This window comes from Leucopleurus acutus, assembly GCF_964270905.1.
Source record: "Leucopleurus acutus genome assembly, chromosome: 2".
NCBI lineage: Eukaryota > Metazoa > Chordata > Mammalia > Artiodactyla > Delphinidae > Leucopleurus > Leucopleurus acutus.
The window spans coordinates 75,953,411-75,979,198 of NC_139143.1; the positions used below are offsets into that span (position 1 = coordinate 75,953,411).

At 37.2% G+C, this 25,788-nt stretch overlaps 1 protein-coding gene across 1 annotated transcript in view; it reads right to left on the minus strand.

The window, feature by feature from the left end:
- Window positions 1-25,788, minus strand: part of ATF6 (activating transcription factor 6) — a 221,677-nt gene that overhangs the window by 172,348 nt on the left and 23,541 nt on the right. The window contains exons 7-9 of the mRNA XM_082834402.1: window positions 20,703-20,923; window positions 4,041-4,226; window positions 3,022-3,113 (exon numbers count right to left, since the gene is read on the minus strand). Coding sequence (XP_082690528.1) covers window positions 3,022-3,113; window positions 4,041-4,226; window positions 20,703-20,923 — 499 coding nt within the window. The remainder of the gene's footprint in view (window positions 1-3,021; window positions 3,114-4,040; window positions 4,227-20,702; window positions 20,924-25,788) is intronic.

Sequence of the window (25,788 nt, forward strand, 5' to 3'; positions counted from 1 at the left end):
AAATGCCCATTAATAGGAAAATGGTTAAATTAATTATGGCAGCAGTTCTCAAAGTGTAGAGCCCTGGGGTTCCAGGTAGTCCAAAGAGCATTCAAAAGGAGAAGGAAAAGTAGCAGCCTCTGTAATGATAAAAGAATCTTCAGGGTATAACTACTAATGGTCACCTTTAAAAACTGGTATTTAAATATAAGATAATAATTGAAACCTATGGCTCTGTTATCCTCAATGGCTGTGGCAAAAGTCACAGAGGAAAGTCAGTGGAAAAAGTCATTATATAAAAGAGACTTTGAAAGGAAGAAATGAGTGTAGCTGGAGAAGTTCTAACAAATGGCCTACACCCATGAAGCCCCCTCTGGTACTGAGGGTCCCAGTATAAAACGCTTCATTTTGAGAGCTGTTAGTGACTCTGTATTCACTCCACAGTAATCTAATTCACTTTATTCAAGGAATTTAATTATTTTCAAGTTCCTAAGTCAGGATGACAAAGTTTTGATTAGCATGTCTCTTTTCTCCTTTATTAATCAAGAGATAGATCTTCATGAATAAAGAAGTCCCAGTCCTCAAATACAAAAATTAAAATGACAAAATAATTTTAATATGAAAAATATGGGTAAAATGTCAAGAGTAAATAATGAATAAAGTAGTAAAATAATTTTTTAATAATTCAAAGGCTTACTCCAGGTATCTCTTCAGCATATTCTATGTAACTTGTCTAATATAGTGTGGACTTTCAAAAATAAGTCAACTCAGAATTATGCCTTCTTTTCACTGAGTTGCCTTAGTGAACTAATTAAAAAGTAGATAGGTCTCTGGGGCTCCATGATGAGGTATCAAATGCTCTGGGGAATTGTGCTAACACCAAACAATAACAAAAGTCCAATTCGAGATCTATATTTTATTTTTTAGAAACTCAACTACATAGGAATAAAATGGGCGTGACCTAGTTTGCCCATCAAACGTGAAAAAAGGGGTTCATGATACTATTTTCCTCTAATTTCTCTGTCTGAAAATCTTTATAATAAAGTTTTATTAATAAGAGTTTAATTCAACTTATTTCAGTTCTCAACTAATTTTAATATAGATTTCGCTCCTCTCCCTAATAAATCTGCTTTCCAAGATTACTACTGACCTGCTAATTACCAAATTCAATGTTCCTGTCTCAGCTTTCTGCCTCTCTCAAGCCCTCTGCATGTGATATCACTGCTCAAGCCCCTCTTAAAACTCTTTTCATCCTTAGCTTCAGAAAACCATTCTCTCTTCTCATTCTGTCCCTAACCCTATTCACTCTAAGTTTCTTTCCCTGAGTCAATCTACTGCTCATGCTGATTCCCTCAGATTCTTATTACTCTTCTTCCTCTATTTTTCTCCTTGGATAATCTCAGCTATTCCACTAACATCTCTGTTTGTCTATCTACCTATCTATCATGGTAATTCCCAATATCTAGTCACTATCTCAAATTTCCCATACTACTAATAAAAACCATTGTCTTCCATCATAAAACTATTCATCTTTCTATGTTGGTTACCTCCTATTACAGCATCACCATTCAGTCCTTCAGGATAGAAATTTTGGAATTATGTTTAATTTCTCTCTTTTCTTCCTCATGGTCCACACTGTATTCGTCATCAAATCCCACAGAGTCTATCTCAGAGATGTACCCTGAGATAGTCCATCCTTTCCATCACCATAGTCTAAGTTCAGGCTCTCATCTATTACCTTAAATACACCAACAGCCTCCTAATGCTGTCTCTGCCAATAGTTTCTCCTCCATCCAATCCATTCTCAATACCATCCTCAGAGTCATCTTCCTAAGATACAAAACTGATTATGTTACCCTCTGCCTAAAAACTCAGGAATGCCTGGTTTATAGTAGCACTGTATATAGCAGCATACAAGGCCCTTCATTATCTGGCCCCCACTTATACTGCTAGCCATATTTCCTCATACACACTCCCACATATATAAAAATGCACTGAATTTTTCATTTTTTTTCTGAAAATGTCAGGCCATTTCATAATTGTGCCTTTTATCATGCTGCTCCCTCTGCCTGGCATGCCTTTCCCATACTTTCTACCTGGCAGACTGTCATCACACTTTAAGATTCAGCTTCCTCTATGGGATGTCCCTTACCATTCTGTCATTCAACAAAAAAATGTTTTGAGCATCTATCAATATGACATGAACCTTCTCCTCAAGGAATCCATATTCTCATTTATATTCTTTTAGTACTTTGTTCACACTGATGTTATGACATTCATCACATTATCCTGTAGTCATCCTTTTACATGTCTCTCCTCCAGCTGGATCACGACATCTTTAAAGGCACGGCCCCTGTCTAACTACTCTTGACTCCCCAACACCTAGGATGCTGATTTTGTTCATGTGTTGAGTGTGCCATGGTTAGTGGGAGTCTGAAAAAGATGATTTCTAAGATCCCTTTGAATTCTAGTATTCTATGACTCCAACACAAAAGCAGCATTTCTTAGCTGTGATTTAGCTGAAAACCTGAACCAAGTTCAGCTAGATCCTTAAAATATTTATACTGATTCACATTCCAAATCTACTAAAGAAGAAACTGAGAATTATTGCTCTACCTACTTATTTTATAGCTAGGGAGGAAGCCACCCAAGTGCCTTATAATCTCTGATACTCAAGTATCATAGTACTGAGGTAGGTAATATTATTCTTATAAACACATTTTAAAAGTAAGTAACTGAGGCATAGAGAGATTAAGTAACTTGCCTAAGACAACAAAGTTACTAAGTGGAGGAGATAGGATTTGAACTCAGGCAGTCTAATTTCAATGCCCATGATCCTAATCAGTTCATTATTCTGCTTCATCAGTGATCTGTTGAATAACTTAAGGCTTTCTTCATTAAAAAACATGAACTTTCTGCCAGACCTAGGTGAAGAACAAAACAAATCCATTTTTCCCTAGCTTATGACTAGAGCTAGAATAATAAATAACAAGAATTTAAATTTTTAGCATTAGTATCCAAAATAAATATCTATACACTTACCTCATGGGTCCATAGTTCAGTATTACAAATGCCAAAACTATCATCACACAGATAGCTCTTCGCTTCGGACTGGGAACTTTAAGCCTCTGGTTCTAAAGAAAAGGACCATATTAAATACAATTGAACTACACATCAATCTCACAAAAAGCAACATCTGAGACAACAACTCTCCTCTTCACCAGTTATGTGAATACTTAAACAAAAAAACAAAATGCAAATGTGAGGAAATAGTACTTTCCGAAAGACTAGAGCAGAACCTTCCAGAGAGAGAGAAAAGGAGAGTAGCAGGAGAGAAGAAACATAGCAGCCACCCTGTGGCAGAGGCATCCTCACCCAAAAGGAAAGAATTCAACAATTTTTATAATTTTATGGATCTTCAAAGAATCCTAAGATACTTCTGTGGTTTGTCTCCCTATTAAATCATTGTTTTCAGTAACATAATGGAATATTCCCATATGCTCAAGGAAAGATAGAAAGAGCAATATAAGAAGCCCCACTCAGTAGGCAGAGGCATCAATTTGGTTCAGGACAGCACTGCAGTAGGAAATCCTGAAAGCAGCAGATTTCATCAACAGAACTGAGGAGAAGATTAACCTTGCTGGGACCAGCATGGCAACAAAATAGAAAACATAATAGTGGTCATGTAGACCAAGAAAACTTTAACAAGTTTTTATTTTGTATTGTTTTCTTTTTTAAAAGGGAAGACCTAGTGGGACTATTTAGGAGCCTCAATATGATTCATTTAGTCAAAAAAACACAAGAGAGTGCTATGGTAATAAGTGAGGAGAAACCCAGGAAAAGAAGACAACTTTTGTATACAGCTTGTGAGTTACAATTCAAAACCTCCTCTTTCCAATACTTTATCCTTACTACAAATGTTTTGGGGTTTATCGTGCCTGCCTTTTCCTAGTACTATTATTTTACACAATTTAATTTAAAATGTAAAATTTCCAATTGATTTATCAGAAAAAAAGAACACTTTAACCCATTATCCTGGCTGTATCACAACCATCACTCACCTCTGATACAACTTCATCCAGCTGCCGCTTCAGGGATCCGTTCTCTTTCTTCAGCTTCTCATTCTCCAGAAGGGCAGCCTTTAACCTTGCCTCTAACCCTAGCATGTATTCTTTCTTCTTCTTGCGGGACTGACAAGCCGACTCTCGATTTTTTATCATACGTTGCTGTCTCCTTAGCACAGCAATCTAGGAAAAGTTACGGTGAATCAAAATATTTGGATTTTAGGATCAGATCAGTTAAGAATATACTGATTTTTACAATTATCTTTTAACAAATTGTTCAAAACACAGGTTACTGGTTGTTTTAAAAAATATTACTCAAAGTAAATTGAAATCAAATGATTAAATAAGGCCTTCTAAAACCTGTTAAACGTTTTCTTCTGGTGTTTTCTAAGGCTTATTTATTGATCTTCCAATTTTCCCTTTAGAAACACTAGGAATATATGTATGTATATATACAGACACCTTTAATCTATATCGCAGGCCCTGAATTAATTGACTATTTTTCAGAACCATATATCCAATTACCTATAAGGCCACTTCTACCTGTAGAGTTACCATCACTTGAAATTCACTGTGTGCAAACTGAACTCATTATCTCCCTCTATTTTTTAAAAAATCTATTCATTTTATATCAGTGGTGTCTCTCAGGATATAATGGAAGATGTGACCAGTAACCTATTTTTCTTTCATTGTCTAAATTTACTCCCTCTCTCAACCTCCCACTTACTCACTAAATATGTATAGAGGATATACTAATGACCAAGTTTCTTCCAGTGAAAGTGTCTCTGTCATTCCTTTCTATTTCCACTGCCATTCTCCTAATGCAGGCACTCATCAACTCATCTCTAGACTACTACAATAGCCTCCTAACTACTTTAACTGGCTTCAGGCTCCTTCTGTCTACCATTTCTAAGGTAACTTCCTTCCCCTAAAAACATTTTAATCTTGCTATTCCATTGCAAAAGCAAGCTAGTCATGCATTCTAGCTACCCACCTTTGCTTTCAAGATCTTCCATAATGTGACCACCCCCTACTTCTCTATCCCCACAACTATTCACACCACACCCTCCAATCTTAACATTTAAGGCTACTCCATGATCTTCATACACACCTAACTCGTTCCTTTATTCATACTGTTTGTTCCAATTTGGAATGCTGTCTCCTCTACTAAGCTAATATTAAGGACCGTCCAAACTCTAACTATGATAAACCACTCGGAGTTTTTATATTATCTGAATTTCTTATGCCCATATAATTTGGAAGATACACCTGAACACTCTAATGGTCTCAACTGTCTCAAAAATGTTGACACTCTCTCTCGCCACCTAGATTTTATACCCTGGAAACCAAAACTATGTAATATGACCCACAATAGCTACCATAATCAAAACTTACTGAGCAAAATTATTTTTGTCATATTTTCTGAACTAAGGTGTGGAACCTATTTGTTTTAATTTTAGTCTAATTTATTTGGGAGAGATGGTGAGGTAGCAAAAGTCCATAAAAAGCACCAAATAATATTAAATTTATTATTGTAAGAATACAGATGACTGAATTACTGAGTTCTCTGTTTTGTAAAGGACTTTAAAAAAATAAACATTTTACTGTGGGTGTTTAATAATGCTTACTCAGATTGGTAAATACAATTAAATAATACTGATTTCTTTTGAAATAACAACACAATTCCCACCCCATACTACATTTGCTAGAAACAGAGGTATACCAAAGCCAGCCAAGCAATCCGAATCCACAAGGAAAAGAAACATTATATGAGATGTCAAGAGGAGTATTTTTTCCTTTTTTTTTTTCTTTTTTAACTGAAACTTCACAAGAATGCTGACTTATATAACCATCTACCAAATTTATAAAGTTTCCCTGTGGAATAACTATCCCACTCTTCAATAATGCTAAATACACACACACACACACACACACACACGTGCACGCACACACACACACACAGAGGTGGCAAAGCCACGATGGACTGATTATTCATCAGTTTCAAACTATTCTCTGGACAATGCCACTTTGTTCAAACTACTGTTACTCTCAGTGATCTTCATTGTTACTTGGAATGCCAGTATCCATAATTAATACTTAATACTAGAGTGCTTAAGTACACAGAACGCTGAACAAACACATAAAAGAGAAGGTTCCCAGATGGAAGAGTTTATACTAAAAGTTAGATAAAAGGTAACCTTACTTTAAAGGCTAATTAATGTATGGAATTTGGGAAGGCTTACAGATGGCACACCATTTAATAAATTTCAAACAAGGATTAGGGATTTCTGTAAACAATAAAAGCACCTGCATTTTATACAGCATAAAGTTTCAAAGGCTGTCAGTGCACATGCCTCATACTAAAAAAATGAAAACCACCTGTGGCCAAATATTCATTTCTTCCCACAGAAAAAGATACAATAGCTCTGAAAATGTGGTAAATACTCAATATTACCAATAAATACAAAGGATAAATACAGTAAAAATATATAAAATCCACAGGAATCACCAGAGTTCCAACTTTACATTTCAGCAAGCTATCTGCAGCTATCTAAATAAATAATATTTAAATTATTCTGTATATTCTAGGCAAAAAAAACGTAATTTTCAGATTAAACACACACATACTGTTTGGTTTTTTGATGGGGAATGACATTTTATAAGCAAAAAAGGATTACACTATAATAACTTTTGTAAACTAATTTTTTAACATACAGTGTATCATGATCATCTCTGAAATGCCATGAGAATGGCAGCATAGTATTTCAATTATCTTGATGTTCCATAATACATTTAATTAATCTCCTCTTGTTGAAATTTTTACAGTTTTCAAGATTCTTTAAAATAAGCCTTATCATTTGATACTGTTAGAGAGTAGAAGAGCCAAGGCTAGAACTTAGGACAGTTGATTCCAAGCCCAGTGCTTCCGATACAACAGCTCCACACTGCTTTTAAACACCAAACAGGAAGTCTTGCATCACAGTATGGAACTCTAAACTCAGTGAGCTGTATGATTACTTTAATTATGTGCCTGTTTGAAATTGAAGGCTTACGGAACTGCTTGAATAGAAGCTTATTCTCCTCTATTAGCAGTCTGCAAACATAAAATCAATACTCCGGCCCATTAATCAATTGACACATCTCCCTTATGGGCGTATGAGAAGATTCAACATGACTAAAATGAGTGAACAGCTAGCCAGTCACTGCTTCTGGTCATCCTGCCTTCAGACAACTCTTCCACCAAGCATTGTGCCTTGGAAAAAGAAAAAAGAAAAAAGAAAAAACTCCACGGTAGCAAAATATTCTCCCTTTAGTGACACTGCACTATAAAATATGGTGTTTCACTATCAAACAAACATTTATTTGACTGTAAGAAAGAAACTCGTAAAAGGAGAACTTTCACAAATGGACAAGTACTTTTTGAAGGCTGGATCAACTTAAGAGTCAAAACTCTAAGTCTCTTTCCATTATGTTTTTAAATTTTAAGTTACTGACTAATAAACACTATAAGATATTATGTTCTTCTTACAAATAAAATAAGGCTATTTAGACCCTTGATTCTGTGATGCTGCTAAGAAATGAGCTTCAAAGTCCTGAATGGCTATAAATTAAAGATATTAAAATAAAATATTTACTGCTAAGAAATACATTCTAACATCACACACAAGCTCAAGAGAGATCAAGTACTGATAACATACAGCTGAATCAATCACTGGCTTACTGCACATCTGTCAGTTCTAATTCTCATTTTGCTGAATCTTTCCCTCTCAACTGACGTATAAAGCAGAAACTGTCACTGATTAACCTCTTCATCACGTCAAACAAAAATTTTTTCAATTAAATAAAGAAAAAAGGGGCTTCCCTGGTGGCGCAGTGGTTGAGAGTCCACCTGCCAATGCAGGGGACATGGGGTCGTGCCCCAGTCGGGGAAGATCCCACATGCCACAGAACGGCTGGGCCCGTGAGCCATGGCTGCTGAGCCTGCACATCTGGAGCCTGGGCTCCGCAATGGGAGAGGCCACAGCAGTGAGAGGCCCGCATACCGCAAAAAAAAAAAAAAAAAAAAAATTAACTTTATTTGAAATTGATTTAAAAGGCAAAGGAGTAAATTTTCTTAAATACTTCTTTTAATTTACATAATTATTATATTATTGTATATCATAGTAAATATACTTATTATAAATACATCCTAAAAAAGATGTACAGCAAAAATCAATGGCAAATTTAATTTATGGCAACCTTATTTTAAATATTCAAATAAATTAAACATTTTAATTTGATTTCTCTTAAGAATCTTAAGTACACTCCTTTTTTTCTCATAAAATTATTTTAAACAGAAAACCAAAATTTTTACTTATACTACATCTACTCTTCTCAAATCTTATGACAGAAAGCCAAAATTTTATTTTACTCTCTATTAAGTTGTGTGTGTGTGTGTGGTGTAACTAGTTCCTACTCATTAGAAGTTAAATAAAGACTCTTCATTACTGGCAACAGGAGCCATTAAATTGGCAGACTCAAGTAGATAATTTTCACCCAGATTTCCAGAGTGAGAAAGGATAACAGACAAAAATCCCTACTAGATTGTAGGTCCAAGTTGCCCTATCCAATCCCATCTTCTGAGTGAAAAGAAAGAACTGGTAGAGAGGCAAAGACAAGAGTATCCACCAGATGCCCTCAGGAAAGCCACACTATGGGCAAAGCCTCCTGAAGAATGCAGGAATCTTAGTCCTGTGCACAGGATCTTCAAAGATCCTCAGAGCAGTTTCCTGTGCCTTCAGTTAATGACTCCTCTGCTTCATATGTCCCTTTAAGTACTTGGTGTAGCTATATAAGAGTAACAGTAATTTAGTCATTAAATGACAACACTGGGTGCTTCCCTGGAGGTCCAGTGGTTGAGAATCCGCCTGCCAATGCAAGCCCTGGTCCGGGAAGATCCCACATGCCTCGGAGCAACTAAGCCCGTGTGCCACAACTACTGAGCCTGCGCTCTAGAGCCTGTGAGCCACAACTACTGAGCCCACGAGCCACTACTACTGAAGCCTGCTTGCCTATAGCCCATGCTCCACAACAAGAGAAGCCACTGCAATGAGACGCCTGTGCACTGCAATGAAGAGTAGCCCCCACTCACCACAACTAGAGAAAGCCCATGCACAGCAATGAAGACCCAACATAGCCAAAAATAAATAAAACAAAGTAAATAAATTTTTTTAAAAAATGACAACACTGGAAGTCAGGAGTATTTTTTTATGATTTTTTTTTTTGATGAGGACCTTTTTTTTTTAAAACATCTTTATTGGAGTATAATTGCTTTACAATGTTGTGTTACTTTCTGCTGTATAACAAATTGAATCAGCTATATATATACATATATCCCCATATCTCCTCCCTCTTGCACCTCCCTCCCATCCTCCCTATCCCACCCCTCTAGGTGGTCACAAAGCACTGAGCTGATCTCCCTGTGCTATGCGGCTGCTTCCCACTAGCTATCTATTTTACATTTGGTAGTGTATATATATCAATGCTCCTCTCTCACTTCGGATGTGGACCTTTTTTTAAAAAATATTTATTTATTTATTTGGCTGCACCGGGTCTTAGTTGTGGCATACGGGATCTTTTCTTGCGGCATGTGGAATCTAGTTTCCTAACCAGGGATTGAACCTGGGCCCCCTGCATTGGGAGCACAGATTCTTAACTGCTGGACCACCAGGGAAATCCCAGAAGTCAGAAGTTCTTAATTCTTGTCCCAGCACTGCAATAAATTAATTGGAAGATCTTAGAAAAATCATTTCTTCTCCCAGAGTCTATTTAAACATTAATAAAAAGAGGGAGTTAGTAAGAGCTTATCTCTTGTTTCATTAGACTGTGTATGTCAAGAGAAATGTAAAATACGTTTCTTACTGTGGATTGTGGACAAAAACTTTAAAGCCACCGCTTTAATCCTCTGAAGGTCTCATCCAATCCAAAAACAAAATGGTTCTAGCACTGATGTTAAACATGTGTGCTTAATTACCATGTAGCACAATAATGACTACTGTATCATAAAATATGGATGATATTAACTTTGCTGTTTTATTTGATACCAGATTGTTCAAATAAGGTCAATCTTTATGCTTTGTCTCTCAAGAGGTAAAACCATCTGCTTGAATGTTTTTTTTTAATTAAGAGAATACATTTGCAGAGGGAGAGAAGAGGGAGCAGCAAGTTTCAAGACGTAGGTAATTTGAAGTTTGCACTGCATCAGGGCTGCCTTGAAAGTAAAGCCCCATTAATGCAGCACAGAGTAATGACAACAGCACTGGACTCAGAGAAGGCCTAGGCTTAAATCCTAACTCCATTATCGCAGGTCATATGTTTGAGGTGAGGATCAAATGAGTAATGGACATGAAGGTTCTCTGCAAACTGTAATGTACCATACACATAAGTGTCAGTAAAAAGAAACATCCTGGGCTTCCCTGGTGGCGCAGCGGTTGAGAGTCCGCCTGCCGATGCAGGGGACACGGGTTCGTGCCCCGGTCCGGGAGGATCCCACATGCCGCGGAGCGGCTGGGCCCGTGAGCCATGGCCGCTGAGCCTGCGCGTCCGGAGCCTGTGCTCCGCAACGGGAGAGGCCACAACAGTGAGAGGCCCACATACCGAAAAAAAAAAAAAAAAAAAAAAGAAACATCCTGCAGCTATGAATAAACTGGGTGAGGAGGCAAAAATTCTTAATTCCAACAACAATGTGCCTCACAGCTGCTCCGATAAACTGCGCAACTAAAGTAATATTGAAAATATCTGTCCTCGTTCCATCTCCTATTTTTACACATTTCAAATTTTAAATATCAGACTAAAACAAAAACAGACAAAATATGGAAATCTCACTTAATTCCTACAAGAACAGAAAAACAGAGCCTAAGAATAAAAATCTAATCTCCTCCCAAGATCGCTCAGACTGCTCCTTATTCTGTATTTATCAGGACTCTCATTCACCTCAAAAGGCCAACAGGAGGTTTTAGGCACTTAGAAAGTGTCTGGCACATACCACTTTATCAATATTAGCCATCTAAGTAATATGGCCTTGGCTGAAATATTTAACCAATTGATTCATTCAATGGTAAAATGGAAATAAAGCCTACTTTACAAGGATTCTGTGAGAATCAAATAGGACTATGCAAAAATAAATGTGAAGTACTTATCAAAACTATATTAGAGGGGCTTCCCTGGTGCTGCAGTGGTTAAGAATCCGCCTGCCAATGCAGGGGACATGGGTTCGAGCCCTGGTCCGGGAAAATCCCACATGCCGCAGAACAACTAAGCCCGTGCGCCACGACTACTGAGCCTGCGCTCTAGAGCCCTTGCTCCACAACAAGAGAAGCCACTGCAACGAGAAGCCCGCGCACCACAACAAAGAGTAGCCCCCATTCGTCGCAACTAGAGAAAGCCCGCACACAGCAACAAAGACCCCATGCAGCCAAATTAACTTATTAATTAATTAATTTTTTTAAAAAACTATATTAGAAAAGAGATGAATTTCTCAAAGGTGTCAAAAAGACAAAGGCTGGGGCTTCCCTAGTGGCGCAGTGGTTGAGAGTCCGCCTGCCGATGCAGGGGACACGGGTTCGTGCCCCGGTCTGGGAAGATCCCACATGCCGCGGAGCAGCTGGGCCCGTGAGCCATGGCCCCTGGGTCTGCGCATCCGGAGCCTGTGCTCCGCAACGGGAGAGGCCACAACAGTGAGAGGCCCGCATAACGCAAAATAAAATAAAATAAAATAAAAAGACAAAGGCTGTGGAAATGTTCCAGATTAAAAGAAGCTAAAGAGACATGACATCTATATGCAGTATCTGACCCTAAACTGGATCCTGTATTGGAGAGAAAAAAACTGAACTGATAAAACTGTAACATTGACATTTGAATAAAGTATTTTACAAACATAAATTTATGGGTCTGTACTGCAGGTATGTAAGAGAATATCCCTATCCTGAGGAAATACACGCTGAAATACCTAGGGGTAAAGGACTATGAGGTATGTAAGTTCCTCTAAAATAGTTCAGGAAAAAATCTGAGTATGTATGTATTGACAGATGGATAGACAGGCAGATAGATAACATGAACTAATAAAGCAAATGTGGTAAAATGTTAACAATAGGTGAACCCAGGTAAAGGCACATGGGTGTTCTCTGCACTACTTTTGTTTTTGCAACATTTTAAAATTTGAAGTTATTACCATATACAAAGTCTAATATACATGTACACACACACACACACACACAAACGGCTGCAGTGCACACATAACACTAAGGAGTTACAGGAAACGAAAAAAGAAACTTTCCTTTAGAACTCATAATCAAGGGGCGGGGGGGGTAAGAGCCACAAAAAATTTTAACCATAACAGGTTTAATCTTTGAGTACCATCTGTTAGCCCCTTTAACCAGTCAAAAGTCCTCTTCTGTTAACAATTAATATTCTTTTACATATTTGTAAAGCAGTAACGTTCTGGAGAACATACACCTTCTAAGACTATATAGCTATTGATCCTTTCATTGAAATAATTTGCCATTCTCCTTTGTAAATTATCTATTCACTTATTTTGTCCATTTGATTGCTGGATTAACTTGTATTTTTCTTTTTTGTAAACACTTTATATACTAAAAATTGTTTTTAAAAGACTATGAAAACTTGTACATGAATGCTCAAAGCAGCATTATTCATAACAGCCAAGAAGTGGAGACCATCCAAATGTCCATCAACTGATGAATGGATAATCCAAATGTGGTATATTGGAACAATGGAATATTATTTGGCCATAAAAAGGAGTAAGATACAGGTCACAACATGAACGTCCCTTGAAAAATATTATGGTAACTGAAAGATGTCATACACAACAGCTATATCATGTATAATTCCATTGACATGAAATGTCCAGAATAGACAACTCCACACAGAGAGCAGATCAGTAAGTAGTTGCCAGGGGCTGTGGAGGTTGGGGGATGAGGAATGACTGCTAATGGGAATGGAGTTTCTTTCTAGGGTGATGAAATATTCCAGAATTAGACAGCAGTGATAGTAGCACAACTCTGGGAATATACTAAGCAACCATTAAATAGTACATTTTAAAAGGGCAAACTCTATGGTGTATGAAAGTTAGCTCAATTAAGCTATAAGAAAACCAAACAACCAAGGACTTTCATTCACCTCAAAAGGCCATTAGAAAGCTATGGACTCTCTTTCCAGACAAGTGTACAGGCACACAAAGTGTTACAAATAATTATGCAATGAATGAGTGAGGCCAAGAAAAGAGAACATGTTTATGTAAACACTGAAACCTATCTATGGGCTCCATTAAGAAACCCTGTAACTGTCGCTCTCATACGCTGAAAGTGGAAAAACAAATTACAACTGTGTAGAAGAACAGTTTACCCCTAAGGTGAAAAACTACCGACCTTCTGACTCTCCAATTCCAATTACAGGAATTTCTCCTACAGGTACACTTGCACATGAACAAAATGAAATAAGTAACAAGTTATTCAGTGGAGGAATGTTTACAAAGAAAAAACCTGCAAAACTCTTAAATGAGTATGGCACCCTGTGAAGTAAGACTACCATGCATCTATTAAAAAAATAGGAAAACTTTTTATGTACTGATGTGGAAAAAACCTCTAAGATGTATTAAGTGAGAAAAGCAAGGTACAGGACAGTGTTTATATTTATAGTATGTTACCATTTCCATAAAATAGGTAAATAGGGAAAAAGACAAATCCTTATATATTAAAGAACTGTCTCAGGAAGAATGCATAAAATACTAGTAACAGTGACTGCTTCTGAGCAGGGGAACAAAATGGCTAGAAAGCATCTAGGGCATGGGAGAACTGTCTCCTTAAGAATGAGTCTCCAGGGACAGGTTACAGGAAGGGAAATCAGAGAAAGGAAAGAAGTATTTAATTATTTATTGATATAAATCAGCACCCCTCTAAAAATAATTATTTATTAACCTTATCAAGATGCTACACTGAAAAATACAGAATAAAGAATGTTAAAGTCGCCACGACATAAATCTAACCTAATGCAACACATCAGGGAAAAAAAGAAGAAACCTTCTGTTCACTTCCCATTCCAAAGATACTGTAAACACAAATGAGATTACTTGCCAACGTCTTTATTCAAGATAAATTTTTAGAAGCCCCAAATCTTCATCTAAAAAGGAACTGCAAATATTTTAACAAAGCATGTTTTTCTTTTATTTGCAGAGTCCCTGGTAGCAGCAAAGCCAAAAAGTAGTCAACACAGAAGTGATTTTTTTTTTACTAGAATGTGGATAGCTTTTCAGATCTCCAAATCTTCCTGTTGAATTTGTTCTCATGGATTCCTCTACTTTATAGCCTGAAGAAACATCATGATCTCAATGTTTCTGTTAAAAGACTTTAGTTACTAAAAAGTATCTACTCATTATTTACCTTCTTAGATCTGAGGTACCCACACAATTTAAGGATATTCAGCTCACACCTTGACCCAACAGAGTATCTCTTCTTGGGTGTTACAGATAAAATAAGCAGCTTAAGTGTCAGTAAAAGTTACACTTTTTTTTTTTTCTGAAATAGAACATAGGCACTCTCCGTTTTTCTAAGAGTTTCTCTGCACTGCTTTGCATTGTAAACAGATTATTTTAGATTCATATTTTTCTTGGAAGATACTCCTTTAGGGGCTCCCCTGTGAGTCATGCTACTACATGTCCTCCTGGGTACAACAAGAATACAAGGCCCTGACCACTCTTTACCTAGGCCATTTCTCAGGGTTGAAACCTTGAGAGATAAGGTAACATCTTCCTCGGGACAATTAGGAGGCTTGCTTACTCCTTGCTGTAAAGGTAGTCAATTCCCTGGTGGCGCAGTGGTTGAGAATCTGCCTGCTAATGCAGGGGACACAGGTTCGAGCCCTGGTCTGGGAAGATCCCACATGCCGTGGAGCGACTAGGCCCGTGAGCCACAACTACTGAGCCTGCGCATCTGGAGCCTGTGCTCCGCAACAAGAGAGGCCACGACAGTGAGAGGCCTGCGCACCGCGATGAAGAGTGACCCCCGCTTGCCACAACTAGAGAAAGCCCTCGCACAGAAACGAAGACCCAACACAGTCAAAAATAAAAATAAATTAATTAAAAGAAGGTTCAGGGGGCTCCCCTGGTGGCGCAGTGGTTGAGAGTCCGCCTGCCGATGCAGGGGACACAGGTTCGTGCCCCGATCCGGGAGGATCCCACATGCCGTGGAGCGGCTGGGCCCGTGAGCCATGGCCGCTGAACCTGCACGTCCAGAGCCTGTGCTCTGCAACGGGAGAGGCCACAACAGGGAGAGGCCTGCATACCGCCAAAAAAAAAAAAGGAAGGCTCAACATTTAAAAAAAAAAAAAAGGTAGTCAAGTTCAGCATTCCTCCACTGCTATAAAGGAACACTGTGTGCACAGCACCCATCTGGGCCACTATCACATTACCTCAGTGGTGACAATACTAACAATACCTGAAATCTTGAACTTAACTGTATAACACTGTCTCCATAGGAAACAAATACAAAGTTTTAATTTGGTATGTATGCTAGGGGAATCCCCTTCACACCATTCAAATATTTGAAGGACAGTGGAAAGGGATTCCCCCCAGCAACTACCTTCTCATGATGGTTCTAGTGACCCAGGGCAGGGACTTCCAAAGGATAGGGACTGGGATGGAAGAGGTCAGGTCACTAAGTAAAGAATTAGACGGAGGGTCCAAAGTAATAAAGGGTTTGGAAGATGCTCAACAGAGTGAATGGGCTGAGAGGAAGACCTGGGCCTCCTGTCAGTATAGCCTGTACCCCTTCATCAGCCTCCTATCTGATGTTATTTCTAGTTCTGACCTAGTTCCTGATCATTTTCTTTCCATTGTTCCCACCAACTGATTTCTATTAAGGGTTTTTGCTCCACGTTGACCCACTATGGGACATGTAGAATAGAATTTCACCACTTTTTTTTTCCTGCTCTGTTGTCCCAATCACCAGAACAATGTAGCTCCACAGCCTTAAAACCAGGACCGTAATGTCTCATGAACTTTATGGAATTATAACGGGTAGGCAGAAGTACTAAATGCAGATTTAAACAGACTGCTGTTTCCAAGCCCTTGGTTTGATGTTTGGTCACATTCAATAGCACTTTAAAGAAAGATAAGCATGCTTTCCCATGAAGGCATCTTTGTAGTTCCAAGATTACCATTTACTAAGAAACTGCTTAAGAGAATGTCTACACTGAAATAAGAGACCATGTTCATTTTTTCCATCAGGATCACAGCCAAAAACCAACCATATTTCTTGAAAACTCAGATGAGGTTTCCAAGAGTTAAACAGAACAGATTTACCAGCAAAAGGCAGAAAGAGTGAGATTATAATTTGAACCAGGCAAACTGTTTCATAACAGAAAATGTGGCACTTAATGTAGTCTGCAGAATATGGTATGCTAAAAACGCTACTTTATGGCAGTAGCAGGCCTCTAGAGAGTGAAACTAGCCAAACAAAAGAACAAAAAAGGTAGAAAAAAAGAAGCCATGTCAGCAATACAAAGCCACAAAAGACGGATGCACTTTTTTTTTTTTTGGTGCTGAATTACAACTTTTTCACCAGACCTTTGGTTTAAAAACAAAAAAAAACACTTGAAAAATTTTTCATTTTGGCCATTTTAAACCAGAAATTTATACTAACTCAAATTTATCCTAATTTAACAGGACTTGAATCTAACAAACACATGCACTATTGAGGTCACAGAAGACTATATACATGAGCAGATCAAAGTTTTCTGCAGCTCCTTCTGGAACAGATTTACTCTGGGTTCCTGAATGGCTTGGCCAGCAGATAGGACAGACTGATGTTTCTTTACTTGAAATAAACATTAAGTCAAAACCTCTACCAGAAAACTCATACTGAAAAGGCTTGGCTCACTTCCTGACGTGCTAGCCAAGGAAAAATAAGCAAAAAAACCTCCGTGCAGGTTGACCAGAAACTTTATTCTAATCGTCTTTTGGTCTCTTGCACCAGACACACAGTACTTGAATCTTTCTTGTGTATTACTGTCAACTCTAAATTTTGAAAAGTAATAAGAATGCTAGTCAATAAATAATGCTTCAAAAAAAAGCTAATACTTGTTGGTTCTATACTTTCTCATCTCACACAGCCCCCAGTTCTTCAATGTTGACTGAATTATTCACCAAAGTTACATCAGTAAATTATTCACCAAATTTACAGAGCACTCTTAAGAGTGCAAAAGCGGAACAGACATAGTCTTTCTCACCAAAGAACTTCTAAAGGATGTCTGGCTAAAAGACCAACAAATAATTAATAGAAATGTTTAGAGATTACAAAATGGGTCAGTGACATACAATGATTGCCAACATTAAGATGCTCACTATTCAGATATTAAGCCTAGAAAAAAAAAAGACCTCTTCTGGATTTTAAATACAATTACTATATCAAAGAATTTTAGAATTAGAAGAAACTTTTCTATAACTTACCTGAACCTGGTCTAGATGAGTCCTCTGAAATAACCCAGAAGAATTATCCTATTTTCCACATGACAACCTTCATTTCCTAGAAGCTAGCTCTATTTTCAGTCTTCTCTCCTTCACCTTACTGAATCATACCAACCCTTAAACCCTTCCTCTCCCCATGACATGGTTTCTAGACCTCCTCCCCATCCTAGCTATGTTCCTCTGGACTGTCCAGTGATTGAATGTCATAATTCTATGAATGTAGACTAAAACTATATTAATATTTTTTAACAACTGTGATATACTGTTTATATTTTTAAAGTATCTAATTAGTCATTACGTTTTTCATGTCTAAAGTATTTCATAATACATATTTTAAATGTCTAAACAAATTACATAAAGACAACTTTGAGGCTTCCCTGGTGGCGCAGTGGTTGGGAGTCTGCCTGCCAATGCAGGGGACGCGGGTTCGCGCCCTGGTCTGGGAGGATCCCACATGCCGCGGAGCAACTGGGCCCGTGAGCCACAATTATTGAGCCTGCGCGTCTGGAGCCTGTGCTCCGCAACAAGAGAGGCTGCGGTAGTGAGAGGCCCACGCACTGCGATGAAGAGTGGCTCCCGCTTGCCACAACTAGAGAAAGCCCTTGCACAGAAACGAAGACCCAACACAGCCATAAATAAATTAATTTAAAAAAAAAAGACAACTTTGAATATTTTCTATTGCAAGTTCTATTTGGGAATATTACAGAAGAAACATTCAAATTCTCAATTTAAAGAGTATTAAAAGAAAATTTTAAGGGATCATTTTAAAAATCCTTCAGGACAGAAATTATTTCAAGCATCTTATTTGACCACAAAGGTATGAAACTAGAAATCAACCACAGAAAGAAAAATGGGAAAAGAACAAACACATGGAGACTAAACAACATGCTACTAAAAAAACAATGGGTCAACAATGAATCAAAGAAGAAATCAGAAAATACCTCAAGACAAATGAAAATGAAAACATAGCTTTCCAAAATCTGTGGGATGTAGCAAATACAGTTCTAAAAGAGAAGTTCATAGTGATACAGGCCTTCCTCAAGAAACAATAAAAATCTCAAATAAACAACCTAACCTGCCACCTAAAGGATTTGGGAAAAAAGAACAAACAAAACCCAAAGCCAGCAGAAGGAAGGAAGTAATAAAGATCAGAGAGGAAATAAATAAAATAGAGATAAAAAAATAACAGAAAACATCAGTAAAAACAAGAGCTGGTTTTTTGAAAAGATTAAATGGACAAACCTCTAGCCAGGCTCACCTAGAAGAAAAGAGAGAGGACCCAAATAAACAAAATAAGAAATGAAAGGGCTTCCCTGGTGGTGCAGTAGTTAAGAATCCACCTGCCAATGCAATGGACACGGGTTCGAGCCCTGGTCCAGGAAGATCCCACATGCCGCAGAGTAGCTAAGCCCGTGCGCCACAACTACTGAACCTGCGCTCTAGAGCCCACGTGCCTCAACTACTGAAGCCCACGTGCCTAGAGCCCGTGCTCCACAGCAAGAGAAGCCACTGCAATGAGAAGCCTGCACGACCGCAACGAAGAGTAGCCCCCGCTCACCGCAACTAGAGAAAGCCCACGCGCAGCAACAAAAACCCAACTCAGCCAAAAATAAATAAATAAAATAAATGAATTTTTTTTTAAAAAATCCTCTTTCATCATTCTTAACTTCCTCAGTCTCCTGTGAAAAACATACTCTTTTTTTATTGGTTGTACAACTTTTTAATTGAAAATATCATGAAATATTTTTAGATCTTTGTTATTGTTGTTCATATACTTATTGTAGAAAATTTACCAAACACCAAAAGGAAAGAAAGATTACATACCCAACTTAAATAATTACCAACATTTTGCCAATCATGTTTCCTCTATCCTGCGCTCATCATCTCCCCATAGAGTATTTTAAAGCAAATCCCAGCCTCATATCATTTCACCTTCAACTGAAACACACACTATGCATTAGTGCCTATTATGCCATAAGCACTGTGCTTACCTTTTTTAGTCCTCAAAATAAACTAACATAATAGTCAAGCTTAATCCTGTACTATTCATGTCTGTTCTCATGTGACACTAATGTTCCTCCTTCATGTTTTGGCACACACTGTTTTCAATACCTATGTAAACTGTGGGAATTACTATAGAACTTCGATGTTCTACTTCCAGTAGATAATATTCTTTTGTTATGGGTCCTTACAATATTTCTGATGGAGATTACTTGGTTGTGTTTATGCAACAGTAGAGCAGTTTCACAACTAAATGGGCTACTGACGTGCTAGTTAATAATTCTGGTAGACAGATGAGTCAGTAGTATGATAAACAACCTTACATAACTCACAGGATTTTAAAAGTACTTTGCAATACCTAAAGAAAAGGTGGAGTAGCAATATTAACAACCACAATTTTAGAGAACCCACTTTTAGACTGATTATTTAACTTTCATTGAACTTTAGGACCATAACGTTCAACTACTGTTTAATACATAACATGAGGTATTTTGTATCACTTTTAAAGAAAGCAAGAGTTAGCTGGCAAGTACTATAACCAGTTCTAGATTGTGACAGATCTTAGGAAACTTTCTGTGATTCATAAATTACAAGAAGTCCCTACAACAGAAATTTTGAAGTTTTGCAAAGATGGGGAAAAACTAAATAATCATTAAGAAACAGAATTCCTAAGAATAGCAAGTTGTCGTTAAGCAGTGGTGAAAACCCTTCAATAAGTCAAGAGAGAAGATAAATATAAACCCTGACTAAAAAGCAGTCTACAGACTCTTATCTGGAGAGTTGCCAAAAACATTTCAATCAGGAAACATGAAAGAATCCTGTAAAATACTAGTGTATGATTGAGCTGGGGGTCACAGTCTGGAGGAATGTGATGAAAAGGTTCAAAAGAAGGAATTAAAGAAGAGGGAGGTATGTATACTTCTCTTTTCGTCAAACCGCTTCAGACTTTTTTTAAACCTTTTCACTTAGATTCTAACATAATAAGTCTTACCCTAATTTTCCACCAAAGACTGGATCTGCAATTTCAGCACATTTGACACAATATAACAAACTTTAAAAAACAAAAAAGTGTTTCGTTCTTTTTTTTGTTTTCATTTTTTAAATCAGGCATTAAAAAAGCACTAAGCTTCAAAACTTACATCTGAACCCACACTTCTCATGGTACTTTGTAGGACAGGTTTAGTCACAGAAAGTTTTCCATTCACTGGGCTATTTGCCACTGGGGCTGGTACCACGTTCACCACGTGATTAGGTAGCTGTGTGGTTGCCCCAGCGACAGCAAGGACTGGTTGAGGAGGGGACAGAACTCCAGGTGCCTGGAGTTGTACCATGGTAGGCTGAGAGAGCACCACCGTCTGACCTGCAGTAGAGAAAAAAGAAAAGGAATCAGAGGGTGCATAACTACTGTGGCAGGAGAAGCTATTCAACATTTAGGTCTCTTCTGCAGATATAATAGGTAAGACCAAACGGAGGGATGTGAAACCACCAATTAAAACACAATCAATAGCAGCACACATTCATACTGACTTTTGTTGTGTTTTTAATGAAACCGACTAAATTCATTCTCTTTGAAGTTATCATTAACGTATTTCCACACTTTTTTTCAGCTAACACACATCAAATTTGCTAAGTTATACATAGGTTTCTCTAAGTATTAACCTCTGAAATTTATTAGTGCTAAAAGTATTTATCATATTACTAATATCAAACCTTCTATTCTGAACATAGAATCATATATTTTAAATTAATAGGATTTAGGAATACATATAACACCAAAAATATATGACAGAGATTCAGTAACTCAATACCTGGAAGAACCTGAGGCTACAAATATCGAAAATGTTAAAACCACTTAGCTAACACGGGAAACGTAAACCTGTAATTTAAAATAGTCTGCAGATAATATTGACTCCCCTACCCACCGAAATGGTCTACAAATCTTTTCTTAATCTTTACATTTAACCTTATTTTAAAATTACACTAATCTGAGGAAAATTAGTATCATTAACCTAAAGAAGGCTCATACAACTCATAACACTGGTCCATGAAAATTTTTACTTGCCTGCTGAGTATTTGCTTTCAGATCTGGCCAATTTTATAAGGTGTCGAAAGCCTCACCTAACATCCACAGCTGCTTGAGCCCATTTAGCAAAATAAAGGTATTAAAGTAACTGGCAACTAAAATTTCATATAGTATATTTATACTCTTCTTTAAGGGAAAAGAAACATACTATACTTTCAGACAGTGTAACATGATCCATGTAAAACTCAGCTCAGTATTTCAAAGGATCAAGGAATCTAAAAATCAAAATGACGCTTCAGAACACCTGTTTGTTAAGAACATCTGTCTTAGCTTAAAAAAAAATCACTTGTATAAAATCAAAGTCTTTATGTTTCAGAAGGCCTCAGAAAGCATACGAAAACTAGAATTTAATTCATAGCATTTCATCCCAGGTAAATTAGTAAGAAAGACCTAAAAATAATCTCACAGATTTGTAATATATACAATTTACTTGAGCGTAAATGATCACTAAATATTTTTATCTTCTAATTTTCCCCGGCATAATTTATTTTATGAAATGAAAACATAAAATACGGAAATGGCTCATAAGCAGATATATATTTGCTTATGCCAAATATTCAAATAAAAATAATTAACAGGGAATTCCCTGGCAGTCCAGTAGTTAGGACTCTGCGCTTTCAGTGCTGAGGGCCCGGGTTCAATCCCTGGTCAGGGAACTAAGATCCCGTAAGCCATGTAGCGCAGCCAAAAAACAAAATTTATAAGTAAAATAAATAGCATATTTATTTAAATAGTAAATGTTAAGTTTTTAAATTACACCTATTGAGATATTACAGTCAATCTGGTACTATGAAAAGACATACTCATCAGAATGTAAAACTTAAACCAAGGGTTCCCACCCTGAATATAAAGACCCTTCTTTAATAGCAAAAATATCACGGTCACCCAAGATGATCATGGCTGTCCTTTCAGTTTCTGTGGATTGAGAAAATATGTGATGAGAAAAGGCTATTAAGAATTTAGTAATGATTTTAAATGAATTTGGAGTTGAGTAATCAGAAGTATAACTTCTTTGTACATCAGTACAAAGATATATGAAACAAATTATTTATTCAGTCTACAGAAAATATGGATTTGCAGATGCCCTGCAAAAGCCAAATGTTACTACTACTCCAACCACAGGTATCTCAGGGCCCACTGTCTACAGGTTGAGAACCACTGACTTAAACCAATACTTTGAGAAGAGCATTATCAGAAGTAGTGTTCCGTATCTTGAGTTTAAAAATTATGATAAAAAGACCCTGAAAAACTAAAAAATGTTCAATGAATTGTGGGATTATTCCAAAGAACAGAGAAGGTGGTAAACATAAAGAATTAAGTCATTTCAAAGAAAGGATCCTACTTCTAGCTCCAGTTACCGATTTAAAGTATTAGCAGTTAACACATAAAGATAGCTTTGTAATATTTCTTAAAACTAATTGAGAAAAATAATCCAAGTCTGTAGTATCCAGCGTCTGGTTATCACCATCTCGTTGCTGAAAGAACTGCAACACGGAGCAAGGGAGATGGAGCAATATCAAGTCAAGGTCTGCGTACCAAATGTGGCTCCAAGTCCTACCAGGCCACTGATGCCTCCTTTTTTTTCCAAAATGCACATCAGGCCCTTTCATCCCAGAATGCCTAACTAACCTCAAATTATTGAGCACCTAAATCAAAGATCCTATAAAAATACTAGGCATGTTTGGGTTCAAGACAAAATGTGGAGAAACAACTAAATTTCCATGACAGTGTGTTCAAGGTGACTTGCTAAACCTGACATGCTAGATGCCCACCAGCTCACAAAATGCAGTGCGAAGGACTGTTTCGGGTCTTAAATAGTTAGCAGCTGAACATAGTTACTACTGTTCCTAGTGTGGAAGCAGTTAAAAAGGACATACCAAGAGGCTGTTTATCCCTTTCAGCATGCTCAAAACCCTCTTTGGCATTACACACATCCCCCTTAATGGACCACGGCTGGTTTCAATGCTGGATACTTTAGACTATGTGTGACTCACTGATAGTGATAGTTTCTTCCTTTTCAGTTACCTTCAAAGACTTCAAACTTTATATCAAACAGTTATTGAATGCCTGCTTTGTCTAAAATAGTATGGCTGTGTGACAGTAAATTTCTCTGTGTATTAATTTTCTCATCTATAAAATGGAGATGATAATAATAGTACCTATCCTCACAGAGTTGATGTAAGAACTCAATAAGATAACGCACTTAAGCACTTAGAACAGTGTCTGGCACGTAATAAGAGCTTAAATGTTAGCTAGTATTAATTATTTTTATTATTATTAATTACTATTAACCTCCTTTTATGTATAATAATAGCTTCTATAAGGGTATTGCATGTATTATCAATTCATTAGTTCTCACAGTTACTGTTATTTAACTGTTGATATAAATTTGTTAACTCCCCAATTAGATAGAATTCTTGAGATCAAATACCACATCTCTGCATTCTTTTAGAGGCAATATACTATAGTGATTAATTACACAGACTGAGCCAGACCACCTGGGCTCAAGTTCTGACTCTACTGCTCACTAGTAGAATGACCTAGAACAAGTTATTTTACCTCTATCCTCCATTTCAATGATTTGTTACCACTATCTACCCAAAAAGTCCAAGACAGGATACCTTCCTCTCTATCCTCCATCCCCCTTTCACATGACCTAATGACCAAGTCCTGTGATTCTACACTTTTTAACATCTCTACTGTCTATCCTGGCTCTTCATTTTCATTGATATTCCAGGCTTTCATCATCTCTCACCTGCACTACTCGTGCAAGTCTTAATGGATGTATAGGACTTAGATGTAGAAGTAGGCAGAAGCTGTTTCAGGCAGATAGAATGGCATGTCAAGAAACGAGGAAAAAAAAGAAAATTTAAGGGACAATGGCCAGATAAGTTGAACTAAAAGATTTATAGAAAGGAGAGTTATTATAAGGTAAAGTTAGAAAACTAAACTGGAGCCAAACCATGAAGGGTTTTACATTCCAAGCCAGAGAATTTGAACTTAATCCTGTAAGAATTACTTCTTTTTTAACGGCAAAATATTTACTTCTGATACTTATATCAATTAACTGTAAAATGCCTTTCCTGTATTTCTCTTCTTCCCTCCCCATTTTCAAATAAATGGAAGACATACACTTAAATCTATATGTTATTACAATATACCTCTCCAGATTGTACTATAAAAACAGACAAGTACCCTATATTAGCATATGCTCCCCCAAAATAAAACTGCCTTCAGATAATGGGAAAGCACTGAAGTTCTGAATGATGTATGATTCAGGTTTCTAAAACTGATAAACTGCTCAGAGAAGTTTCTCTTCTTGCTATAGGTAGGAACTTCTATCATTCAAACATAGCCAATGGTCTGCTAAGAGCAAATTCTTACGAATACCCCTTGCTTTACATACTGGTCATATTAATATCAAACTTTTACTTTTTATACATGTGTTTTAACAGCTTATGGGAGCTATAATGAAGTTCTTCACAAGTTTAGATTCTCAGCCTTTGGGAAAACACAGACCCTTTTGAGATCCTGATGAAAGTTTTGGAGACTATCCCTAGAAAAATCCACAAATAACATACACTAAATCTCGCATTTTATTTCAAGGGGTTTATGAACACTTAACATCCATTCACAGGCCACAAGAATACCCATTCTACAGGACTGCTATTTTTCACAGGAAAAAGGCAGTAGTTTTCACCCTGTCCTAAGAGGGCAGGTATTTCAGGTTTGTTTGGTTGGAGTTTTTTTGGTAGGGATTGGTGGATTTTCATGGATCCATCCAGTCTCTCACCTAGTTCTTTTTATCAATGTCATATTGTCTATGACCATGGAACAGAACAAAGATAACAGAGTACCTGGAAATCAAATTTATGACGTTGCCCTCATTAAAACCATGCTCCAAAGAAATGAGCTAACAATCCATAGCTGGAAATATAGCCATAAGTGTAACACTGGGTATTTATTTACAACCCATTCCCCATTGACCCCAGTCCTACTTGGCGCCAACAAGGGAAAGAACGCTGTGCAAGTTTCCATTTAGTCATGTGTACATGTATCAGTATAAGTACAATGATGAATAATCTTCCCAAGAGATCTCTATGTGCAAATGATTCCTATATCTGAATAGTACCAAATCCTCA